Source organism: Pristis pectinata, chromosome 8 (genome assembly GCF_009764475.1).
Source record: "Pristis pectinata isolate sPriPec2 chromosome 8, sPriPec2.1.pri, whole genome shotgun sequence".
NCBI lineage: Eukaryota > Metazoa > Chordata > Chondrichthyes > Rhinopristiformes > Pristidae > Pristis > Pristis pectinata.
The window spans coordinates 26,542,982-26,560,175 of NC_067412.1; the positions used below are offsets into that span (position 1 = coordinate 26,542,982).

The window sequence follows — 17,194 nt, forward strand, 5'->3', positions numbered from 1 at the left end:
ACTCTTTAAAAGAAGAAATGTAATGAACCACAAAATATTTCATTAACATAATCCTTGGATTGAGTTGGATATGGTGTGGATTGAGTATGTTTGGGAAGCATATGGAATCAGCTCAACTTCTTGTGTAGTTCCCTGTAATTGACTTGGGCTAAGCAAAAAATGTTACCTTTTGCTTGCAACAAGCAAAATGCTGGAGGAACTCAAGTCAGGCAGCACTCGTGGAGGCAAACAGACAGTCACCATTTTGGGTCGAGACCCTTCATCCATTGAGATGAAGGGTCTCGACCTGAAGTGTTGGCTGTCCATTTCCCTCCACAGATGCTGCCTGACCCTCTGAGTTCCTCCAGCATTATGCTTGTTGCTCCAAATTCCACCATCTGTAGTCTTGTCTCCACCTACTTTTGTGTTTTCTTCCTCAAGAGACTAGCAGACCAGAACCTTGCTTTTTAATCTCATTTCAGACAAGATATAGAGAATTACCAATACTACATTCAGGATTGAATCTGAGACTGTTCTCTTGTATGGGAAAAGAATGTGATTTGTAAGATGTATTTTTTGATATAGCTAAATTGATGTATGAAATGCATGTATAATGTACACTGGATCTAATGCACTGAGAGGTAGTCTGCAGACATGACATTTCAGTATCACCTTTAATGTGTTAAAACAAGTAAACATGGAGTAGGGAGCTGAGGTTACAGTGCTATAGCTCTGCCTTTAATATGTACTCTGTGAGCACAGTTCCCCTAATAGGGGCACATATCAGAAAGTCAGCCCTCTTTTTAAAAAAAAATTCAAATCATCCACCCACTTTGAGTCTCTTTAACATCTCTCTTTGACCAGGCTTTTGGCTGCTTATACTTTCATCTCTTCCTTTGGCATGGTGACAACTTTTTTCCTGGTTTGACCTATCTCACTCTGGTAAGCTGACTCATGACCACCTGTGATTTGTTCAACAATAGTGGTGTCATCAGCAAATTTGTATGTGGCATTGGAGCTGTGCTTAGCTTGAGGCTGCATGCTTAGCCCCCCTGCTCTACTCTCTATACACATGAATGTGTAGCTAAGACGGCTCCAATGCCATATACAAATTCACTGACAACACCACTGTTGGATGAATCACAGATGGTGATGAGTCAGTTTACCAGAGTGAGGTAGGACACCTAGTTGAGTGGTGTCACAACAACCATCTCTCACTCAATGCTAGTAAAACTAAAGAGCTGATTGTTGACTTCAGGGAGGGGAAGGAGGGTGAACTTGCACCATTCTACATGAGGTTATTGGTGGTGGAGAGAGTCAGCAGCTTTAAATATATCAGATGACCTGTCCTAGGCCCAGCACAGATGCAATTACAAGGAAGGTGTGCTTTCTTAGGAGGTTAAGGAGGCTTGGTTTGTCACCAAACAAACTTCTACAGATGTACTGTTGAATGTATCCTGACTGGTTGCATCATGGTCTGGTACAGCAATTTAAATGTGTAGGAATGTAAAACACTGCAGAGTAGTGGACTCTGCCTAATACATCATGGGAACTCCCTCCCCACCATAGGTAGTATTTACAGGAGGTGCTGCCTCAAGAAGGCAACATCCATCATCACCATCCAGGCCATGCCACCTTCTCAAAGCTACCATCGGGCAGGAGATACACAAGCCTGAAGTCCCACACTACCAGGTTCAAGAACAACTACTTCCCTTCAATTGTTTGATTTTCAAACCAACCAGCACAATCCTAATCACTAAGTTTAACTACACCATGACCATGTTGATTGCTTTGCACTAAAATTGCCTTTTTGTTTTAATTGTGTACTTTCTTGTAAAAATTGTCTAATTTATGCTTAATTTGTTTTTCTTATGAATGCTGCTTATGATATGTACCTGTGATGCTACTGCAGGTAAGTTTTAAATTGTACTTGTGCATATGACAATAAACTGGACTTTGACTTTGAAGCATTTTCTGTGATTTACTCTGTTAAAGGCATCTTGTAGAGGCATCATAGGAATGAACCTTGAACCTGACAATGTGCATTAAAGCATAGTGGGATCAAGGATCAAGCTTCTGTTAAACATTTTAAGAATGATGTTAGACCAGAAGTATCTCAGGTGACTGGTATAAACTTATAAAAATTATAACTTTTATAACCTAAGTTGTGAAAGGCTCACCACAAATGATGTGATAATTGAACTTAGACAATTTGTGAGCCTCACTAGGGGAGAAAAATGGCAATAACTTGTATTTATGTACTGCCTATAACATGGAATAATATCCTAAGGTGATCCTTGTGAATATGTGCTGACTGGTTTGGCTCCAAGCAACACAAGAAAATGGTAAGACAGTGGTTGAAGAAACAGGATTGAGGGAGATTTTAAAGGAGAAAGAGGCATTGAGGTAGAGGGGTTTAAGCAGGGAACCTCATAGCTTAGGCCTTTGTCAGCTGAAATTGATTAAGCCTGCAGAAGAACAAGAAACCAGAACTGGAAGAGAGTAAATACGTCAGAATTAAAGGGCTGGAGGATATATATAGTGCAAAATCATGGATAGATTTCTTGTACTTATAACAATGCAGTCAGAGGCTATTTGGCCCATCAGGTCCATGCCAAGTCCCAAGGAGGCAACCCCATCAGTCCCATTTTTCCTTGTACTCCTGCAACTTATTCTCTCTCACACAACCCAGCAACTCTCATTTGATTCTATTTGCTGTCAATATTCACCATTGGGTAATTTAAGAATGGGCAGAAGCTAGATCACCCTGAAGAAAATCACTAGTCATGGGGAAACAAACTCCAAACAGACAGTACCCAAGGTTGGGATTGAACCAGGGTCCCTAGAGCTGTGTATATTCGAAGGCTAAAATATTAGAATTTTAAAAGCAATGTGTTGCTTAACCAGGAACCATTGCAGGTCACCAAGAACACTGACTGTGATTGAATGGAACTTGCAGCAATTTCATACAGAAAGGAGTATGACAGAGGATGGACAGAAGTGTTTGCAATAGTCCAGTCTGAAAGAGTTTCAGCAGCAGATTACAAGAAGCAAGGACAGTCAAATGATGTTACAGAAGTGAATATAGGTAGTATTAGCAACATCAAAGATTTGATTCATTGCTCATCTTGAAGTTAGATATAACAATGTTAAAAACAGTCTGGTGCAGTTTCCAGCAGTTGTCAGAGCCAGTAACTATGAAATTTGAGGAGCAAGGATATTGTTAAGATACCTTTAGTCACATGTACATCGAAATACATCTTTTTGCATAGTGTTCTAGGGGCAGCCCGCAATTGTCACCATGCTTCTGGCACCAACATAGCATGCCTATAACTTCCTAACCTGTATGTCTTTGGAATGTGGGAGGAAACCAGAGCACCTGGAGGAAACCCACGCAGACACAATGTACAGACTCCTTACAGACAGTGGCTGGATTTGAACCCAGGTCGCTGGCACTGTAAAGCATTATGCTAACCACTACACTACCATATTGTATTGGCTTTAGTTTTCCTAATATTTAGTCGGGAAATTACTGCTGATTTAATATTGGCCAGGTGTATTAATGGGAGAGGGGAAAAACTATCAGTATCACAGATGGATGGTTTACAACAGAAATGGCCAGAGACAAAAAATGTGAATTAGCTAAATTTGGAGAATTTGATATTGAGTCCAGACTAATGCATCCTCAAGCCTAGATGGGTGAAGGTACCAAAATCTAGAAACTTGCTAGTTGTTTCATTTTATTCCCTTTAGAATGTTACATTAAATTAACCTTATAATCATTGTTAGATAAATGTTATTTGATGTATATGGCCTACTCCCTTGTTGGTTCTAGGATATATTGTTGCAGAAAGCTATCTCAGATACTCCAGAAATGTTCTACCTTTTGAGTATACAGCTGCTCTGCTTATTCCAATTTGCATAAGTTAGTCACCACCCCCCCCCTGCCCCCCCCCCATTAAAACAACACTGCCTTTACTCAATGCTTGTTAATTTTTGCTGTTGGCATTCTGACTTGTCTCATTCACTACTGGGAGTCTGTACACAACTCCCACTAAAAACTGTTTCTCTTATTTATTCTACCTATGAAATCTCCTCTGCCTACCTACCTCTCTAATTCCATCCATAAAATTAATGCTACTTCCCCATCTACCATTTACCCAATCTTTCCTGTAACCTGCATGTCTAGAGGTCATTCTTCTGAATCTTGCTTGTGATACTGAGGACACTTCCTAAATTTTGAAATCTTTTGATTTTATGTCACAATTTTTCTGAGTGGTCACAGAACAAACTGGTGTTAAATTGATATTTCAGTAGGCTGTGTGATTAACCTCCCACTCAGATTAATAAACTTTGTTTTTGGATGGGGATTCCTGTAATGTGTAACTCAAAACTGTTTAGATCTAATCAATGGCTTTGGCTATTCCACCAATTACAAGCATTACAAGGGCCTGCTCACAGTACATGACTAATAGCTGTGGTTTTTTTTCAGGTGACTATTATTTTGATCTCTGTAAATGGGTGACCATTAAGTATGTATTAAAAGCTTTGAATTCCTTTTCTTATTTGGGATATCTTCAAAGAAATTTGAAATATCATCTTGCCTGTATTGCATTTAATGTTATAGGATATTGAATCTCATCCAAGTGTTCAATTAGTTTGGGACCTAAGATATTATTTGCATATCCTGCATTCTTTCCTCATGGTTTGCACTTCTATGTATGTCCCCCTCATTTTTCCTTTTTCTCTAGTAGCTAAGGCCAATAATGTTTAATGACAGGAGCAGTTTGATTTAATTACTCATTACAGTAGTTCCTCCTTCTGCCACTTGTTGGTGTCAGTGCCATATTGATATCAGACAGGAATAATGCTAGAATAATCAAGATATTTTTGAATTACTACAAATATACAAGGCATAAAGTGAGGAGAATACAGGAGGGGAAAATATAACATTTTACCAAGTTCTAACCAATATTATTGAGTTATGGAAACTGAAATTAGACTGATCCTTGAAATTTTGTTATTTTTTCATAGAACTGTACAGAGGTCAGAGTGGGCATGGAACAAGTTGGGCTGCAGGTGGCTTGCAATAGTCTTGTGGATGATATCAAACTTTTACTCTGCAGCAATCACTTGATTTAAACTTATTTTCCAAGCTGCAAGTAACAAATTTCTGCACAGCAACAAAGCAGAATGTTGGAACTACTCATCTTGTTAATAATACCAGGCAGCATCACTAATAAGAAAAACAGTTAATAAAACTGTAGTCATAGAATTATACAGCACAGAAATGAGCCTTTTTGCCTACCACATTCATGCTGACCTTTTTTAACCCATCTACACTCTTATTTGGCCCCATTAGGACCATATCCTTCTGTGCCTTAATATCTCAGATCTATGATATTTGCCCAAAGCAAAATAATCAAACAGCTAGCTCTATCTTGCCATATTTACTACAGTCAAGAGCATTTTATCATATTGCATAATATGTTTGATATTTGCAACTGCATTATTGTGAATATTTAGGGTGTGGAAGTGTCAACTTCCAGCAAATGCTGTTGTTTGTCATTATTGAAGATTACTATTCATCAGTACTTATTAAAATACATTTCCCATTCCTTTTCCTACAGGAAGCAGTGAGAATAAAGCTGAGAGACAGCAGCTCATTCACAGAAGATAGAGGGATTAAATGTGGAGCAGTAATTCCTGGAGATCAGCAGGTGAAGGGTGTTGTGTTTTGCAGGGCTATGAATGGTGGAGGGGTCTGTTCAGGGGGTTGGGAGTAGAGGGTTTATGGTCTGGTCATAACAGTAGGGGAAGAGAATACTGCAGTTGCTCAGTCTCAATCTTGTATACAAATTCCTGAACAATAGGCAGAGAAGTGAGTCCATTTAGTTCATCAAATGTGAATAATGTAGTCTATTCAAAAACGAGCAACTCGGCTCTCCAATATTCCCTACCTATTTGAAAGAAGCAAGTAAGTACATAAAATAAGGGCAATTCAGAAGTAAAGGAACTTTCTCAACAATCTGTGAAAGTGATTACAAATATGGTGTAGGAAAACCAACAGCTGCTTTAATTTAGCATTGGAAATCACTGTGGAGGAAGGAGCTGTAGAAGTTTTTTAAATCAAGAGCTACACTTGTTCTTGTGTCCCTCACAAATGCTTAAATTTTGGTTCAGCATTAAGCCAAAAACCCTCTTTTAATTTCCAATCCCACTTTGGGAAGCATCCTGACCTCTCTGCAATATTGCAGTTAAGGTTAGGAACTCTTACCATACAAACAGACCTCTAGTCACCACCAATATCTGAAGATCCTTCTCAGCACCTCTGAAGATTGATTTTAATATGAAGACATTTAATAAGGATATGCTTTGTGATTTAAATCAAGGTATATGAATCCTTATTTACATGCTGTGATTAGATAATAACTTGTTCCAAGAAACTCCAGTCAAACTTAAGATCTAGATCATTAAGGAAATGCTACTATAAAATTAGATAGCATAGTAATAACTATAAGAGGAAGCTTATCAATCATGTTCATTAGCATTATCAAATCTACAATCTGTAAGGATATAGTTAATAGATTCTTCAAAGCAGCCTTTAGTTGCAAATATAAGCTGCAAAGTTTATTAACACAAGGCAAGCTGTGATTCAAATTCTTAAAAAGAACAGTGTTACTTGAATTTCCTCATGCTTCCTTCTTTCTTGTGTTGAAGTGACAGTATGATCATAGTGTGAAAACATGCTGTTAATCTATAGAGAAAATAATCCTAGATGTTTTGCAGACCATTAACCCTTATTGGGCAATAGGAATGATCAGGATAGAGATCATCACATTTTGTTTCCTTGCTTGCTATGTTTCACCAAGGGAGTGTGGTTCTGTTACTGTAGATGCACAAGTCACCTAAGCTGCATAGAATCTCTTTTCAATGTGTCTATTTTTGAGAGCAAAATAAAGGAATAACAGTGGCTGACTGTCAAAAGGAAATTGCTGTGTACATTTTCACATCAAACCTGGTTTCTTGCCAGTAAGTGAACACTATTGGCACACATTACTATCTGCTGCTATTTTCTCACAATGTGAGCCAGGGAGATGCCATGCACTTGTCATGTGCTGCATCAAATAAGGCAAATGAATATTATTTTAAAAAATGTGTATTTATATAGCCCCTTTCAGAACTGCTAAACATCCCAAAGTGCACACAACCAACAGAATGTTGTCAATGAACAACCACTTCTTTGACCCTTTGGTGGCACTGGTGTATGATAGAAAGGGCAGAGTGGCTGAAGTAAGAAAGATGGAATGGAAATATTCTTATCTGGGATATAGCCACCAGTGCACACAGAAGAGGAAATGATAAACAAAACTGTATTTATACAGCATCTTTCACATTCCTTCCAGAACATCCCAAAGAACAGTACAGCTGGCAAAGTACAACTGAAGAGTAGTCACTGCTGTAATATAGCAAACAAAACACCTCTAATAATGACTAGATAATGTATTTTAACAAAGCAGTTTGAGGGATAAATATTTACCATTATTGGCACTGGGAATGACTTTCTTGCTCTTTCTTTGAAATGGTGTCATTGGATCTTTTACACCAAGGAAGAGCAGATGAGGCCTTCCATTTAGCATCTCCTCTAGAAGATTGTACCTTACTCAATACTGCACTGGAGTGTTAGCCTAAATTTATGCCTTTAGATCTCTGAAGTTGGATTTGGCCTGGCAATCATCTATTTTACCTGTTGAACCATAACTGACACCTGGTTGGGCCAATGGCCTGTTTCTATGTTACATACTCTATATAGTCCCATGTAAATTGATAACAACATTGTTACAGCATCTGCTTCCCTATTTCCCCAATCTTGACTTCCACTCCCAGGATTTTTGGAACTGATTTCTTATTTGGACTGATGTTTAGTCTTCTGTAAATGCTCTTTCATCTATGTCATTGTCTGTTTTCTCATGTAAATCAGATAGCAGAAATGAGACTATCCATTTATTAATATAACATGTAGTGATATCCAAGTGTCACAATAGATGAATTGATAACATGTGCAATGTAAGTGGATTTGAGCAAAGTACTCTCTGTGACTCGGTTATTAGTACACTCGTATCAGCAAGTTGCTGCACTCCTAAGTACAAAAGAGGCTGATATTCCATTGTGGTACTAAAAAGTGCTGCAGTATTGAATATTGAAATTTTAAAGCAAAATCCTGACTGTGCTCTTGGGTGGATGTAAATTAGGTATGGTAGCATTGTGATTAAGTTACCAGACAAAGGTACTAATGATACAGTGGTGTGAGTTTGAATCCCACCAGAGCTGCTGGGAAATTTAAATCCAAGTAATTGAATAATTACTTGGAATAAAAAGTTTGTATCATAATGCTGACCATGAAACTGCCAAATTGCAATAAACCTATCTGATGTCATTAATGTTCTTCAGGGAAAGAAATCTGATGTCTTTGTCATCAACAGGAATGGTGCCTATCTCACTCATTGCACAAAACCAATTTACCTTGGAGTGACCCTGAGCCACACACTTTCTGACAAGTTTTACATTGAGAAGTAAAATCAATGCATGAAGTAACATCATTTAGAATCCATCAAATTAAAAATGCAGAGCATACTCACCCACAAATAGAACCTCCATTCTCACTTTGTTATTCAGTGTAGCTTCCTCAGCATGGGAACATTCTGCCCATTCAAAGAGGAAAAAAAATCAAGTCACAGCTGAAATGATACATGACAATGAACAGTAATAGCATGCATTCTTTCTGGAATAATACAGCAGACACCTGGAGAGTTGTGACCATCAAAGAAAAAAGGAAGCAGTAAAGAAAGAATACCAGACACTCTCTGCGTGGCCACACTGCCACTGAAAAATGCTTGATGTTGTACAGGATCTGCCTCATGATATTTGAGGTAGCCAATACTGCCACTGCAACCAACATAAGAACTGTGGCAGGCACAACTTGCAGATCTCAGCAGTGGGGTCAGCATACTCATAAGAGTGAGCAAATGGTTTCCTGTCAGGTGCTGGAGAAATGGATGCCTGGTAGCCACTAACTACCTACTTGCCCAAATTGGCCAATCAAGGGTCAACATGGAGTACACCACAGTAACTGAGGTCTATGATTCTGGTGACTGTCAGACAATTTTGGGTTATTCATTGCTCAAGGATGGCTCCAGTATAGTTTGTGATCTTGCTGAGGCCAGATTGAGCTTTGCTGTGTACCTGTGAATGGAAAGAGCAATGACTTTGGTGAGTGAACTGGAGAAGAACAATGACTATACTGCCTTGGCTATTAAGTGGTTTGGGATGTCTGTTCTTTTTTGAAAGAACACTCCAATTTGGCTGGAAGTGTATGTTCATCTCAAAGTATCACAGGCATTTACTGAATGTTTTATAATTACTTTAAGGTAATATGAGGTGGTAAATAATTGTAAGTGCTATGCTGGGGGACTTGGTAAGACCATTGAGATTTTATGCTGCACTGCTTTTAGATATTCCAAAAGAGAATACACAGATTGGCAGCATAACTTTGGCATCATTCACATTTGCAATGATAAGAGTTATGTTATCACCATATCACAATAGAACCTAGACATGACCATGACATCCAGCGGCAACCTTATGCTTTCCCCATGACATTCAACAGCATTGCCATTGTCCTTTTCTTGAACAACAATTTACTAGGGATCACCATTGACCAGGAAATGTCCTGGACTGAGCAACTAACTATAATGGGTGTAGAAACATGTCAAAGGTTATGAATGTTGTGGTGAGGGAGGCAGTTCTTTATTTTACATGGCCTATCCATCATTTATGCAACATCTAAAGCTTGTGAGCAAAGTTCTGTCTACCCACAAACACTTAAGAACACTTGCACCTGCAAGCACAGCTGAAGTGACATTGTAGAAATCACCCTACTTCCCTCCATGAATGCAGCTTAAAAGATATTGAAAGGATTTTTATCTTATTCATTAGAAAGCCACCTCCATAAGCATAATCTGCAATCCAACAATGAAATGTTCAGTACCTATCAAATAGATGAAGGTAATTCATCAAAGCTTCTTCCCCACCACAAGGAAAAGCCTCAGTGTTATACAGCTAGAAAGTCAAGAGCAGTTGTCAGCTGGGCATCCTAGCACTACAAAGTGACCCTTCCTCATTTGACAATATACTTTACCCTTCCTGTCTGCTTATTCATTCAGCTTGTTGGAGTTGCCTCATCACAAATAATTTGGAGCTCCTCTACCACAAGCACTGCAGATCAGAAAGACTTCTCCTCCCTGAATGATGATTACAACAAGTATTGAATGTTGACTATTTTACAGTGCTTACCCCAGGTACAAATGATAAAGAGAAACCGTATTAACATTGTCCCATGTTGGCATCCCTGTAGCTGATCATTCCTTCTGCACAAATCATGAAATACAGAACCCAGCAAATGAGCTTGACAAACATCCAATCAAGATCAAGTTGTTGACTATTTTACTCATTCCCTTAATGTGTCTTCCACATGCCTTTGCATGTTCTAATGCTCCTATACTGTGCTCCCTCGATGATATAGCCACACTGGTAGAAAGTTGTTTATTTTCATTGGAAGGGGTTTCAGATGGGCATGAAGTGCAAAATAAAACTTATTACTCTTCTTGGCAATATTATAAAGCTTTTTAAAATCTAATGATAATGTTTAGCTCCTTAGCTACAAATGGATCACTTTCTTTATTTAGGTTTTCTTCCAATTTTGGCCTTTATTTATGCACTGTTAAACTAAAGTAATCAATGCATTCCTAACTGCTATTCAAGTTCAAGATTCTAGATTCCAAATAATCTGTTTCTCTCTTGCTTTATGCAGTCATGAGCTGCTTCATTTGCTGCAGAATTGCAATAGAAGGTGTCAGGCAATAACTATCCTTGGTAAAAACAAGTTTAACTACATGGTCCCGACATTCAATGGCATTATCATCACTGAGTGCCCACCATCAATATCCTAGAGGGTCACCATTAACCAGAAGCTCAACTGGATTAGCCACACAAACACTATGACCACAGAGCAGTTCAGAGGATGGGACTCCCCTGTGGCAAGTGACTTGCCTCCTGACTCCCCAAGGACTTTCTAACATTTGCAAGGCCCATATCAGGAGTATGATGAGATATTCTCCATTTGCCTGGATGAATGCAATGCCAACAACTTTCAAAAAGCCTGACACTACCCAGAATAGAGCAGACTCTTTGATTGGCATCCCCTTAAGCAATACATACTTCTATTCCTTCTAGCAACAATGCACAGTGGCTGCAGTGTGTACAATGTACGAAATGCACTGCAGTTGCTCTTCCAGGCTACTCCAACAGCACCTTCCAAACCCACAAACTCCACAGGAACATTAGCACCTGCAGTTTCCCTTCCAAATTGCAAACCATCCAGACTTGGAAATATATTGTCAGTCCTTCATCAGAGCTGTATCTAAATCCAGGAACTCCCAATCTGACAATACAGTGTGAATACCTTCACCAGAAGGACTGCAATTGTTCAAGGTGGTGGCTCAGTACCATCATTTCAAGGGCAATTAGGGATGGGAAGTAAATGCTGGCCTTGCCCTGATCCCAAAAGTGAATAACAAAACACATCAATTTCTCATCTGAGGAGCCGAAGAACCAGGGTCACAGATTTAAACTAATTGGTAAACTCAATAGAGAGAGGTCAAGTTCACCCAGAGAGTGATGGGGTCTGGAAATCACTGCCTAGAAGTGATAAAAGCCTCCAATACACAAAAAAGTGACAAAAGCCTCCAATACACAAAAAATACATGGACATGGTAGCTAAAAGAGCGGTGATCTGCAAGGATACAGATGTGCTGTTGGAATCTGTGCAGCTCTGAATGATCTCTTCTTGTCTCATGAATCAACCAGTGGGGAACGTAATTTGGTGGCAGCACGTTACGGGTTTGTGCAGCTTTAAGACGTGCTGTGTTGACGTATTGATGTCAATCTTGGTTGGTGTTTTGGGGGGGAGGGAGAGGGGGGGGGGGGTTGAAAGGGAGCCGTGGCGCATGCGCAGTGCGGATGCCGTTGCACAAGCTCCATGACGGCTGCGGTGCGCGGGATGCGGCGACTGGTTCATTAAGAAAAACAAAACACAGCTCGGGACGATTAAAATCGGGACAATAGGAGAAAGCGGTGCGGATTGGGCCGCCCTCCCTCTCCCCCCCGCTTCCCCCTCTGGGGGGAGCGAACAAGCCGGACCGATGAACCTGGCCAGTCAGAGCGGGGAGGGTGGCAGCAGCCAGCTCCTCTTCGCTAACTTCAACCAGGACACCACGTAAGGAAGCCCCGAGGCCGGGATCATAGGCGGCACGGAGAGAGCGCGGTTGAGGCTGGGAAAGGCCGGGGATGTGCGGCCTGTGTGAAGATAGGGGCCCTCTGCCGAGCATGTCGCCGCGTCTGGTCCCTTTTATAAATTTGCCTTCATCAAATTCTGATTTAAAAATAAATTTGTTAACTGCCGATCCCTTGGGATGTATTGTTAAAGTCAGTTGCATCAATTGTGAGTTTATTATGCAATTTATAGATCTTGGTGTGCAATATCCACTTTAAATGGTTACTGTCGTGCTTTAATTTTTTTGGCAATCTTCTTTGGGTTCACTGTGGTATCTTGCAAAACAGGCGTTATATTTGTGTTAGCAACCATTTACTTTTAAAAATGGGGATAGTAGGGACTTGATATTGTGCTAATTTGTAGTTCATCCTGTCAAATAGGTTTGTCTGATTCAGGAATTGGAAAAGAACTGTGATGTATTTTCATTGTGGACATTCTTCCAAATGGAGTGAAGGTCTGTTTAGCACCTGTTTGAATCTTTGTGCCTGATAGATTTTTTTTCCCTCTGTCACTAAGACCAACATTTGAGGCCTCCACTTGTGTTATTAGATTATCAAATCATAACGGTTTGGTTGGTGAAACTGTTTTGAATCCAACACCTCCAACATGAAGCACATTGTTCTGATTTAGGCCTATTATGTAGAACCTAACCCAGATACACTTGTAAGCATGAGCATTTGTATATGTTCCCAGCAATTAATTTGTACCAGGGGTCATTCTGGGGATAGTGAGGTGGTGGTGAATTTAATACAATTTCTCTCAAAAAGCCAGGTTTGCTTTAAATTTATTTAAAATTGTGTGAATCAGGGAGGGCTTTATTCTGAATACGTTTAAAACTGAGCGATAGATTATTATCAACAGGGTGGGGTTTTTAAATCACTCAGGAGGATACAGCAGTCATCAGGAAGCTCAGAAGTAGCAAAGGTAAAATTGCCTGTGACCTAATCTCTGTATTATGTAACTTGATAGACTGTCACTTGAGGATTTTTCTGTTTTTTCTCATGGTGTATTCTCTGGTGACACAGTAACTAATGGTTTCTAAATGCTAGTGGTGCTGACAGTATTTATGTGGAGCTTGATTGGATGTAGGTAACGGACGATTCTAGTATTGATTTGCCTGCTTCTACACTGGGATCCTTGTGGCCCTAGGCTAGAGCTTTCATGGGACTTAAGAAATTTGGTCTCCAGATATGCCATATACGGATCTGCAAGCACATAGCTTTGTACTCGTGACGCAAACACCGGTGAGAAATAGCTTGCTCCCTTGTGTGTAACTTGGGAGCATGAAATGCTCAGGGAATAAACCCTGATTTTTTTTTAAATGTTGTGTAGTTCAAAAGCAGACTGATGCACAATTTGCAGGCTCTTGCTGACATCTGCTTCAACCAAACCGGTGCTCTGCATTCCAATAGTCCCTACCAGGGTGGCTGTGGTGAAGTTGAAGTGTGACAGGGGGTGGTGGTGGAATCACACAGGGATTGGGAGATGGTCCCTGATATTCAAATGTGCCAGCATTTCCATAAGTTCTGCTCAGGCATGTTTCTTGAAGAAGGTAACACCAGTCTCACTGTTTATTATATTTCTGAATGAGGTATTATTTACTAATAAGGGATCTGTCCAGTTGTGGCAGAGAATTTATTGCAAACTGGATTGAAACAGATTTGAATTTTTTTTCCTTCCAACTTTTCAGTGCCTAAGTATTACTATAACTGAGTTCTGTCTTTCAAAAAATAATGCTGCTCTAAGGCTGCAGGTTTAGTATGTACTTTTGAATTAAAGGGCAGTCATCATGAACTGTTTATGACCACGACAAACATTTATATTGTAACTTTAGGATCGTAGCATTTGCCAAACATCAAATATGAAAAAAAAATTGTCACTGAGATACATAAATAGATCTTGGAGGCAGGTAATCTTTAACTCGGTTAAAGAGAGAGGTTTTATTGACATCTTGGAGGAGAAAGCTGAGGAGATATCGAGAGGTATCTCTTGAGGCTATGGTCTAAGCAGCTGTAAGGCCACCAATGGTGAAGTGTTGGAAATGGTGGATGAGCAAATCATGGATTCTTGTCATAGAGTTGCACAGGTGAGTGGAATCTGTTTCTTTTACAGTGATTTGAGTCATGTATTTTGTGCACTTTATGCACTAAGTTGCCCTCACTCATTGTGTCAGAAAAATACTTTATTAGTATTGTGTTGTACCATGCAAGGTACATGGGATTGGTGGTTGGCAGAGGAAAAGTAAATATTTTTATTTGAAACAATTGCTTCTGCATTTCCCTTCAATTTCAGTAATGTACAATGAAGTATATTCATATCCTTATTTGAAGTTTGTAGAAGCATAATGCACTTGTTTTTTTTTCAAAGAAAATCTAGTAATCTTGTATATTCTAGGATGATGTACAGAAACAAATGTCTCAGGCTTTCAACCATTGGTTCCTTCTAATCACTTTTTTGTACCTTCAACAGTGTCACCCAGAAACACAGGACCAACTGGCACAAAAATGATGATATCTCAGATAAAATCAGATAATGCTGGAAATACCGTGGAGGTTGGACAGTATCTATGCAAAAAGAACAGGCTAAGCACTTGAGATCAATGACCAATCAAGACAAAAGATCATTGATCTAAATTGTTAATTCTGTTTTCTCTTGAGAGAAGACTTTTTCAACGGAATAGAAAAACTTCAAAATGAAAAGTGTTAAGATGCAAATAAAGAAGGCACTTATTGATTGTCCTGTAAGATGGAGAAACCAAGAAAGGAAAGGTTCAAAGATGGACCATGTGATTTAAGGGTGAAAATTGGCATTTAGATTTATAAGCCATGCCATCTGTATAAGAAAGCAGTGGGTTGAATTCTTTCCATGTTACATGTCTAGTAGTAAAGTGTAGAACAGGGATTTTCAGAGATTTGAGCCATGTATAGCTTATTACATGGGAGGTCCGAGGACTGAAAAGAAACTAAAATTTGGGGTGAAAAAAAATTGAAAAGGATTTGTGTGTATATATAAAAAATATTGTGCACAAAGGTGCATGTATGATCCAAATCCTTGTTGAAATGTTTCTGCTGTAAGTCTGGTGTCAATAGTACACTCTGGACAGAACAGATAAACTGGTGACTATTCAATAACATTGTGATTATTAAATGGGTTGCAATAACCAAATGGGTATCATCCCTGTCTCTGACATGTATACCAGTGCAGCTATGCCCAATCCAGCTGGTCAAATTGTTTATTTTTTCTGTTGCATTTTGACAAACTTCTGTGGTACTTTTGCATATTACCTTTGTCATTTGATTAGTAGTTTAAAAAAAACTAGGACCTGATGTACTTGTCATAGAACAAATTCACTATGATTTGGCTCTAACATATGCTAGACCATTTACATGATTTTGTTTGGTGGACAGTCAGCCTCTTGTTATATACTTAGTACAGGTGACTCTTTCCTTTTTTTTCTTCCCCCCCCCCCCCCCACTGTATTTGTGGAGAGGGGGGGGCGGTGGTGGTGGGATGGGAAGGAGTGCATTCCTAAAAAGAACAGATGCAATGCAAAGCTGCATGATCTGTGAATGCATCAAGAGATGCAAGTTGAAAAAAACAAATTTAATTTATTTACTTTTTCAATTAAATTTTGTGAGAGCAATATTTTATTCTGTATCTCAAATTTTTGGGTAGTAATTTGTGAATTCTGTAAGGGCGAATTTCCATTACCTCAATGGCCATGACCCTGGGGTTGTCTGTATATCTAGACCATTATTTTATTTTTTAATTCAGATTGCGTCTTTTCTCTGTCATGTACCATTACCCAATTGAGTGCATGGGTAACCTGTTTTCACTTTCTGAAATTAAGTGATGTGTTTTGACAAAAAGAATAAGGTGAGACAACATAGACTAAATGGCACAGTTTTGAAGGGTGTGCGGGAGCAAAGGGACCTGGATATATGTGCATATGTCCTTAAAAAGGCTTTTCTAGTTGAGAAAATGATTAGAGAAATGTATTGGATCCTGGGCTTCATAAATAGAGGCATGGGGTATAAAGTTGTGATGAACTTGTACAAAGTACTGGTTAGTTCACAATTGGAATATTGCATCAAAATCTAGTTCTTACACTTTAGGAAGAACCTAGAGGGCACAGAAAAGGTGTACTTGAATGTTTCTAACAATGACAAGTGTCAGCTGTGACTGTGAATGAGAAGTTTCAACTCAAAGTTAGACTGGAAAATTTGAATTCTTTGGAATTAAAGTTTGAGGAAATTTGGTGCACATGATTGCATTGGTTTAGTTAGATAGGGAGGATAGAGAGGTGTTCTTATTAGTGGATGATCCAAGGGACTGGAGGGGCACAGAATTAAAATTTTGGGCAGGTGAAGATAATCTTTTACTCGAGTAGTTCCGATCTAATTCACTTCCTGTAAAATGCTGTACTGGGGGAGCAAAAATTAACAAGTCAAATGCCTCCTTCTGTGCTTTAATTCTAGGATTCAGTGTTACTTTTGAGCCACCTCCAGTTTCACAATAACTTGTTTGCCTCTTCAGTTTTATCACTCCATTGCATTGTGATCATAAGGAATTGTGGCACTCTGCTAACCTGTGATTTATACTTTCTGTTCACAGTGAATGCATTTTTTTTATGAGCATCTTGACTTAAAAATTCTGGAGGGCAAGATAGTTAAAATATAAGGTTCTTAACATTCATGATCTCGTAGAGATTGGGCAGAAAGAATAATTAAAGAATTTGTATTTATGCAGCCTTTGTACAACCATTAGGCATTCCAATAATGTACTACTTAAAGTCGAGCCTCTGTTTTGAGTTGGGTAAAGTGT

The 17,194-nt window shown here is 39.1% G+C and overlaps 1 protein-coding gene across 1 annotated transcript in view; it reads left to right on the forward strand.

Moving 5' to 3' along the window:
- Positions 1-12,048: 12,048 nt before the first annotated feature.
- wipi2 (WD repeat domain, phosphoinositide interacting 2) overlaps positions 12,049-17,194 on the forward strand; it is a 48,858-nt gene continuing 43,712 nt past the window's right edge. Inside the window, 1 exon segment of the mRNA XM_052021962.1 lies at positions 12,049-12,313. Within this exon segment, the coding sequence (XP_051877922.1) occupies positions 12,240-12,313 (74 nt within the window). The 5' untranslated portion in view covers positions 12,049-12,239.